At 37.2% G+C, this 9,980-nt stretch overlaps 1 protein-coding gene across 1 annotated transcript in view; it reads right to left on the minus strand.

Annotated features, from left to right (window-relative positions):
* LOC139743561 (uncharacterized) overlaps window positions 1-7,420 on the minus strand; it is a 50,717-nt gene extending 43,297 nt beyond the window's left edge. The window contains exon 1 of the mRNA XM_071654041.1: window positions 7,088-7,420. Within this exon, the coding sequence (XP_071510142.1) occupies window positions 7,088-7,152 (65 nt within the window). The 5' untranslated portion in view covers window positions 7,153-7,420. The remainder of the gene's footprint in view (window positions 1-7,087) is intronic.
* Window positions 7,421-9,980: the final 2,560 nt, after the last annotated feature.

Consider the following 9,980-nt stretch of genomic DNA (forward strand, 5'->3'; position numbering starts at 1 on the left):
TGCTACATGAACAGATCTGTACATGCATGCTATTAAACAAACACTGAAATTCCATGGGATCAACTGCTTGTGATATAATAATCTAGGATGTGCATAATCTTCAAGAGATCTTACTAATCCGATTGAAGTGAGTTCTGTATTCCTATGCATGAATTATTGTGACAATCAAGCAAGACATTGCAAAGCATGTGATTATGACACACAAACAAGCAATGTACAGCTGCCATAATTTGCAACAGGTAAAGGCATTACTACTGACTGGGAACAAAATTAAAGGCATAATTTACCCTTTGCAGATGAAACAGAAACCCGGTATTAGTGCTTTAAAATAGTTCTAAAATGTGAGTTAGGGATAGAAACAACCACTGTAAAAATTTGAATCAGTTATCAATTTATATTGTTAAATACATAAAATGTGAACAATATTTATAATAAGAATGCTTCCAGACTAAACTGTCTACAGTTATGATTTATTGAAAAAAATGTTGATATCTCCTTATATTTTAGGCTTTATTGTGAAAATTTTACATGGTACATGTAGGATGTTTTGTGATACAACAAACAGGTCTACACATATGCATCAAATGTGATATCTTGAACATTTTTTAAATCACTGCTCCGAAAGGTAAACTGGACCTTTAATCACTTGTGGCGATGACTTTTGAATGAAGAATAAAATGTATGCTTGCAGACAGTGTTATTCATTCAGTCTTATCTTAAGAGTCAATAGTCTGCCTCATAAAGCACATGTCAGTGTAGTAAAGTTTGCAAACTACTGTACTTTCTCCCTAATGAGGATACTGAACGTTACCAAGGAAGCTAGCCGATTATGAGGAAATGACATCACACCGCGACGAAACTTGAGGTCATGTGGTTAGTCAAAAAAAGTGACGTATTTCATTCACTGGCCTTACACGAAGATATCATCAAATACACTGTACCACACATCATCCTATCACATACACTCTTGTCACTCTGTTACAAAGGTGCAGGGAAATTCTATGATAGAATCTACTGAGCTAAAAAAGACATCTCTCTCTAGAGGGATAATGCATTTCCCTCAGTGGCCCAGACTCAACAAACATACAAGATTTCACAAATGAGACACAAAGGAATCATCCTTAGGACTACATATTGACAACTCTTGATGTAGGTTTAGGGTTTCCTCAACATGCTTCATTCTTCATACCAGAACTTAATCCTTTCAAAAGGAAACCAAATGTAAGTACATCAATCTCTGCTGACATTTTCGTCAACAGAGATTATTTATTGTTGGTAGGTTGAGTTGGGTTCTTTTCTTCTTCTTTTTTGTCCAACTACAGAGTATTTCAAGAGACTTTCATGACACACAAAAGGTCTCCATCCATCTTGGGATGAAAACACTTCAATCACACACGCAGTACCTCTATCTTAGACCATATCCTTTCTTCACACCGAGAGTGACAATACAGTACGTGACATTAACACACTGACCCACTGACCGCATCCCAGGGCACATTGGTAAACATGGATGACGAGGCAGGCTTTGACTGGTGACTGACGCACCTGCTTTTTTTTTTAGCCAAGAAAAGTTTTTATGCAATGTCCTGTAGCAACAAAGATCGAGCAAATTATCAAATAACTTTGGAACTTGCCAAAAACTAGGTTGCGGTAAATACTTTGTATGCAAGTTTGCATGTGATATCCTTTATATGTCATATACATCCAACAATGGCAACCGTTAGTATGTCAGGCCATACAACTGTTATAAACTTGGTTATAAATTTATGTTTATCTAGCAGCTAACCTGGGATATGAGTTAGAAAAATATATATATCATCATTTGAAAAGTTTACAGTCAACTGAAGGGAAAGCACACAAATGCATGTTGAAACAAAAACTAACACAAGAAGCATAATTACATGAATAACAGACTGCAACAAATTGGGATGAATGTTTGAATTTGGCAGTCTAGTGGGTGATGAGATCCTCTTCCAGAATCCATACAAAGCCATCTTGGTCATGTGACTAACTTTAGACTACGACATGAAAAGTTGTTGATATTGAAGAAATGTCAAGGACGCTAGCAAGCAAATGGATCTTGGTTATTATCAAAGTCAGAATCAATGCCTGCTTTCTCGTGTCCCTTCACACAGTCAATGATACATACAGTTGTATGCATCAATCACCAAGCAACAGTCATCTTCACTGCAGGTGTCATCACATGATACAATAGCAGACTCCAGAACCTAATTATCATTGATCTGTCAATTTAAATTCCAATTCATATGCCTAATTGCATATGGGCTATTCCACAGGTTGGTGGACATGAGCTTAAAAATTCAAATTCAATATTTTTCTGTGTTATTTTCATTTTTAGTCCTTCATACATGATATTTTCAGGAACCAAAAATAAAAAGTTAATTTTCATATGTTTACTTTGGGAAAAAATGGTTGAAAGTTGTGACTTCCATTCTCTCCCAAAATACAAGAAAAATAGTGAAAAATGGAATATGGCATATTACCATTTCATTACTGCAACATCATACCAGTTTATTCATTTCTGAATTTTAGAAGACTCAAATTTCGTAAAATACACAACAGCTTTTCAAGTAAATTTGCAGAACTCGTTCAAAAATAAATATTGTAACCCACTTACGTGATGTAACGTGAGTAACCGAAAAAACTGACTTTGTTTTCTGAGAGAAAAATTCTTCACATTAAATTGGTGGGATTTGAAATTCTCTTCCTTCAAACAAACTTTGACAAGGTGATGACTATCAAAATCACAACAAAATACTAATCTTTATAAAAATGATGAAGAAAAACTGTAACGTGAGTAACCTTGTAACGTGAGTAACCATTTTGTAACGTGAGTAACCAGCAAAAATTATGAATTTAGGTAACATTTACTGTGGGATGGCAAATTTTAAGTCACGTGGTAAGCTTTGAAGTTATTTTTGGTTAATTAAAAGTGAAATGAGAGTACCCCTCTCTGATGTGACTCTTTCCTCATCAAAAATAAACAAATAATTAAATAAATATAAGCTTGGTACATGGCATTGTCAATTTTGGAAACGCATGCTCTTTTCTACAAGGTGTTCCCAGACATCAAAGTGGGAAAGTATAAGTAAAATTTACTGAACTTTGTCTCGATCATGTCCAACTTTCAGACAAGCTTCCCCACTATGTTTGTTTTTAAGATTATATGTAAATATCACGAGAACTTCATCATGTAAATTAGTGCTCTTCACAAAGTATCATCACCATGTCCCATTCTGCATGAGCTCCCAGAGATCTAGAGATTCTTGTGTACATAGTGAACCTACACGTAAGTGAGCACGCTGGATGAATGAGTGCAATTTGTGCAAGGATGGTGGAGATTCATAAGAATCATGAACTCTGACAGTGCTGGTACCCAGCAGTACATTTGGAAAACTGTGCACAGAAGACAATGATAAATGAAAGCTGTTGAGGAGAGCACCACACATGACCTAGTCGATTACAACATACTGTAGTTTGGTGCCTCAGTTCCTCCAACATAACAAGCGTCACCAGGCATATGAGGACCAGACATGCAACCAGACAACCAACAATAATTATCCTAAAGAAGCCCTCATTTAGGTTCATTTCAGCAAAAAAAATTACACCTGTGTTGCTCAAGATAAGATCCAGAGTACCTACTGGAATCAAAGGCAGGTTAGTCTTTTTTACAGTGGCAGTGTGGCATTCTGGGTCTCAGCACTCCCACATCAACACATCAGACAATCTTGCCCACAGAAAAGGAAACGGTGCTGGATGGCTTACCAGATCATGTGAAAAAGGATTTCTCTGGTCAGATGGCCCAGCATCATAATTAAAAAACAGAAACATTGCAGCATCACTGTACACACTGTATAGATAAACTTTAGATTTAGTGGAACTTTTTAGACACATCCCGTGGCCAGTGACTAGTGGACAGGATAGATATTGTGAAACATCAAATGTGGGGTAAAGTAAGGATCAGAAAAGCTAATATATATGTGTGATGCTACTACATTTGTTGCTGCAGTTAAGGGCATGAAGGGTGTAACAGTGGCAGTCCTGTCACAAGCTGAGATGAAGGCTAGAAATTTTCTTCATATTGGTGTCATACTGTATATGAAGCCACACAGCCCATTCCAGGAATCACAAGCATAAATCGTATCTATTTTTTAAAAAGCTGAGGAGATCTCAAAATTCCTGATTTCTGCGGATGCAGCAAGTCAAGTTTAACCAGACTCAGAGGAGGCACAAGAGAGCCCATCTATCTATTAGAGACTGGTAGGCTATACAGTGGAGTAAGACAGAAGAATGTATCCGGGAGAAGTATAATTGCTGTTGGCCAAGAGAAGAACTACATATCAAGTATTGTACACTGTATCTGTAATGGAGCAAGTTGGGATATATTGGAAATGGCCCAACCCTTGTAATCTTTTACATGAAATAGAAGATATTTAATGGAAAAAACCACTGCAGATGCACCAGCTATCAATATTGACAATAATTGTGGACACTTTAACTTTCAATACAAACACATTTATCAGCTGGATAGTCAAAATGCAGGTTAAATGACATGGACAGTATCAAGAAATGAGAGCTCAATGTGAGCTCATTTGTTTGCGAGTTTTTTCATATTATTTGCAAAGCCCATGCCAGAACTCATACAGTATAGTAAATACATAAATAGCATACTGTCCAATTTAGTTAAAGAGTGAAGGAAACCTACTCAGAATGTTATCTTTAAACATAAACTGGTCTCTGATATCCTACACACATTATTTCAGAAAAAGAAACTTGAATGCTACACACATTATTAATTTTTTTGTGACGTTTATATTGAGGACCATACATGGACAAAATGTAACGTGAGTAACCGTAACGTGAGTAGTAACCACCTTTTCTGCACCCCAAGAAAAAACCATGCGTTCGTTATTTTACATACTATATACAAAGTTTGTCTCCCTACTGTACTTCTTTGAAATGGATATAATTAACTTTCATAAAGGCTTGGTATGAGGACACTTTTCACTTTTGTCGACTTTTCATTTTATGCATACATGTCCAAATCGTGTAACGTGAGTAACCGACACATTTTAAAGATTTGCCAGGAGCATATCAAAATTTCTCAAGTTTTGTTTTTATACAAAGGATAGTCAGACCGTATACTTTGTTGTGATAAAAAGTTGTTTGGTTCATATCTATAATAAGGGAGTTACAGCTCCAGGAATGAGTGAAGGTTTCTCCAAGTGTAACGTGAGTAACCGTGGAATAGCCCATAGATATATATGTCAACAATGTCTATGTCTCCAATAATTTTTTACTTTTTGATTGGTCCATCTGGCATAATTTAGCATTTTCTATACCACATCAAATTGGACTTCACAGTATGACTGTTCAACTTTTCTGCTTTTTGATTGTTTGGACGGAATCTTAGTGACCATTAACACTGCCAGTGAACTGAACAATCAACGAAAAAAGACAAGATGCCCAGGGTACATGATAGCTTTGCTCCTCTACAGTGATTCCCAAGCCTGTAATGTATAGAAACCTTTATAATCAATGTAGAAAGACACTGCCTTCAATAAAGACCTGAGAATGCACAGCCTCCTCACAGGGATTACCAGTTGTATTGTACCCACCAGACTGCATGCTCCAGTAATCAATAGAGGATAAAAGAAAAAAGACAATAACTAAGCCTACTGTTTATGCTGGGGTGAAGCCACTTTTGATACCCTTGGTGTCGTCTTCCAAAATCAAGATTCAAACCTTATGATTGCAGTCTACATGTACAGTTATCATAAAACATTGATAAATGTTTAATATATACATAATGTTGCATCTGATTCTCACTTCAATTCTTCCTGCAGATTTATATCAAAAATACTGTATATCGGAGGGAAATTCCTACACTGTAACTGTTAGAGCAAATACTGTCACCATTGCCTAGGATTGGGACAACTATGGTGTCTCAGACTGACTAATAAAAGGGTCAGAAACTGAATCTTTCATTCAAATGCTATACAACATAAACTTCAAAACATGGGCCATGACATCACACTGTAGCCAGCACACACACACACACACAATGTGTTGTTTACAATACAAGCTCAGAGCGTGTAAACATGCACAGGCTCTTTCATTATGCACTCACCAGAGACCAACGAGATACCAAGACCACTGGCACTGCACTGCACTGACTGCACTGCCACTTGTATGATCACTATGCTTGTATCCGTACTCTTTATGACGATTGATATAAAAGTGAATTTCTCTTTCTATAATTTAGAAAATGAAGGTTTCTGCTTAAATACCCGAGTACTGATACTGTATCTAGCCCTACTGACTAAACAAAAAAAGAAGAAATAAAGAATAAAAAATAAAGATCTTCTACTTCAAACCTGGAATATTTCATAATGTAGACATTTCTAGTTTTGTCCACTTAACTAACACACAACCTATGAGTCTGTGACATACAGTATATGAGTACTGTAGTCATAAGAATGTAGAGTCTTGACTTCCATAATAAATGCATAAAAAGACATAAAAGGGGGGGGGCACCCGGTACAGTCCTCCCCGGATCCACCAACCTGTAAATTAAAAACAGCTATTATCAAAATGATAGACCTATTTATGTTACAAACAAAACATGTTTTCATTCTTAAAGGACACCAAAACCCAAACAGCTGAATGGATTGAATGAAAACAGCAACAGATTAGACTGTCTAGAAGTAGAACACATCAGTGAAAGTTTGGAGGAAAATCAAATGAAGCAAAAGTCATTAATTTTTTTACAGTTTATTTTGCATCAATTGTCTGATTTTCCTAGTAAAACTTTCATTGATGTGCTCTACTACTAACGTTGCTGCTTTCACTCAATCCACAGTTGTCTTTGGGTTTTGGTTTCCTTTAAGGCAGCCTTCCTTTAATCCAAACTGTCATCATCACTGATCAGACCGCGCACTGTCAATATCAATCATCCAATAAAATCATGACTCATGTGGAATTTCTTTAATTCTAATGATTGATGTCAGTAGGATTTAATAGCATTTCTACTAGCGTTAGATCGTAAGAAGGAGCGTGATCTTACCTATCAGTCAACTTCTTTTGCGGAAGAAATGGACTTTCCGGACTTCTCACGTTTTTCTGCTTCATGCTGACGGTGAGTGTGTCTCAACGAAATCGTGCAATGTTTTGAGAATCATGAATGCAAATTTACAGCACGGCACACGGTTGAAGGCTTGAAGCTTGATTGAGGTGTGGAGTCCGAACTGTCGACTGGGCGTCGCAGCGGAGCGGGTATAGTCCTCCAGCCGAGGCGATCCGGTATAGTAGACCGACGCGCAACCGCTCACACTGCACCGCTGGCTCTGCTCAGCACTCCACAAAATCTGGGAACGTTTGAATACAAACTGCGCTGATGACAACGGCTGGGCGTGTTTCTCACAATGCAGTCACGACGAGGGAGCTATAAAGTCAGGAAATACGGACGTCTCAAGCGAATAAGGCGAATGTACGCACATTCCTAATATTTCAAAGCAAAACATAAGTTGGATTCTAGTTCGTTTGCATATGTACGTTGCAGTACGAGTACGCGAGAGTGCAGTGTGGGTTGTACGTACGTAAGGTGGACATGCATGAGAAACGGAACGCGACGCGATTACCAAAAGGTCGTCGTTCTGCATACAGTTGACATTCGAATATTGTTTATAGCGCAAGACTACTCGCGCCAGTCGGGCACGCACGCAACCATCCCGCTAGCGCTATTATCAGTTAACATTACCGGCGTTCGCAGTTACTCTTGCGCTATACATTCTCCAGATACTCGTAGCGGCAAGCTCACAAACATAATAACCCTAATCCTAATCCTCACATCAAACTATTTTTAAACCAAACATAATATATCACAACCCATCCCTAACCCTAAAGTCCTTAGAGAAAATAAAACCGGAGCTATTCTGTATTCGCGGTACAAAGTTTGAGCAGTCATGTCACCATTGTACGAGCATGTCTTTTCACTATTTTCAAATTTGATTTATTTTGCTTTAATCATTATTTTTTAGCTTTATTCATCGACAAAGAAATCGATCTTTGCAAGATGCATACTTGTATTAAGATTTAAAAGATAATCTATTATTGTTATTATCATTATTATCATTATTATTATCATTATTCAAAAGGAAATAGGAAGAAAATATTAACAAAACATTACTCATATGAACTGAGAACATGTAGCTGCTTCAGTCTGACAAACGCTATCTTGAAAACTAAATACATTGCACAGCTTTACGCTGCATTTAATAAAAACAGTCTGTTGGGGTAACCTTTTCCCTGCAGCACTCATATTGAACACAATAATCTATATTTTCTGTTATGACTCAAACGCGGCACACTCCTAGTGGAATCATCTGTACATGAGCAAGGGAGTTCCCACTTCCCTAGCTGGTATAACGAAGCTATACACTCTATTGGAGTTTCCGATGAAAGCCTTCGCTGGTTTGAATTACTCTTGTCTGGTCGACAAATATACGTACATACTTTTGTAATGCAATGTCGGATCCCCTGGAAGCCGGAGTACCAAGGTTCCATTTTGGGGCATCTCCTCTTTACAATCTATATCAATGACATTGTCAAACAGATTGAAGTGTGCAGTGTATCATCTTTATGCAGATGACACTCATATTCTATACTTTTCTCATTCTGATATTAATCAAATTCAGGGGCGGATCCAGGAATGGGGGGGGGGCGTGACTAATATTTCTGGTGGCACTTCCGGGTTTTATTTCATGTTTTTCTTTTTATTTCTTTTGTTTTTCACGAAAAATAAAGGGGGGGCGTGCGCCGGTTGCGCCCCCCCCCCCCCTCTGGATCCGCCACTGAAATTGAACAGGCTATCAACATTGATTTGAATGGCATCAATAGATGGATGTGTTTAAATAAGTTGAGTTCGAATGTTGATAAAACTGAATGTTTGTTGATAGGATCACCCGCAATGTTAAAACGATGCAATATGATCAATATACAGGTAAATGGTAAGCGTACTCAGTCCAAACAAACAGTGAAATATCTCGGAGTTAAATTGATCAAGAATTAAAATGGAATATTCATACAGAAATGTTATGTTTGAAGATAAGTAATTTAATAAGGTATTTGGGTCGTCTCCGTTTCAATTTAAATGAGCAAAGTATGAGGATAATTTACAACTCTATAATCAAACCTTTGTTTGATTATGCAGATGTACTTTATGATTCTGCCCATAAGAATTATACTGATCGATTGCAGAAATTACAGAATATAGAGCGGGGAGAATGATCCAGAGAGTCAGTCCGTATATGCATATTTCGAATCAGGTTATTCATCAGACACTAAATTAGGAATCCTTAAAAAACACGCCGTTTAAAACATATGGTACTCTTCTAAATTTCAGCGCTCCTTATTTATTGGGCCTGTTTGATTTTGTATCTCATCAATATTCTTTACGATCTTATGGAAGATTAACGCTGTCAAAGCCTAGAATAGAATTTGTAGACGCATGTTCGCGTATCGTGGGGCATCCATGTACAAATGATACTGTTCCCTTGGATATAGCATCTTCATCATCATGCAAAGAAAGCAATAAATAATTATGTTTTACACTGGATGTTATGATAATGATCACGTACACCTCTGTATTATGTTAATGATCATGGGGAGGGTTGTGCAATGGGTGGGGAGGGTATATTGGTAGTAAGGTATAGGGGAGTACCATTTTCACAAGTTGTTTTTTTTTGTAATGTTGTTTTAGTTGATTTTGTACTGATGTATCATTTTTTTGTTCGTATCACATTCAAGTAAAAGTGTGTGTATAATTAGTTTTATTGTATCGAGTTTCGATTATTGTAATTTTTCATGTGAAGTTGGACCCCTGAAAAAGACCAGCACGGCCATGAAGGCCGAGCTGGGCAGGGCAATCCATCCGTTTTCTTTCAGTTATATATCCCAGT

This window comes from Diadema antillarum, unplaced genomic scaffold, assembly GCF_040938485.1.
Source record: "Diadema antillarum isolate AM-2024a unplaced genomic scaffold, OU_Dant_1.0 seq00001096_RagTag, whole genome shotgun sequence".
Classification (NCBI taxonomy): Eukaryota; Metazoa; Echinodermata; class Echinoidea; order Diadematoida; family Diadematidae; genus Diadema; species Diadema antillarum.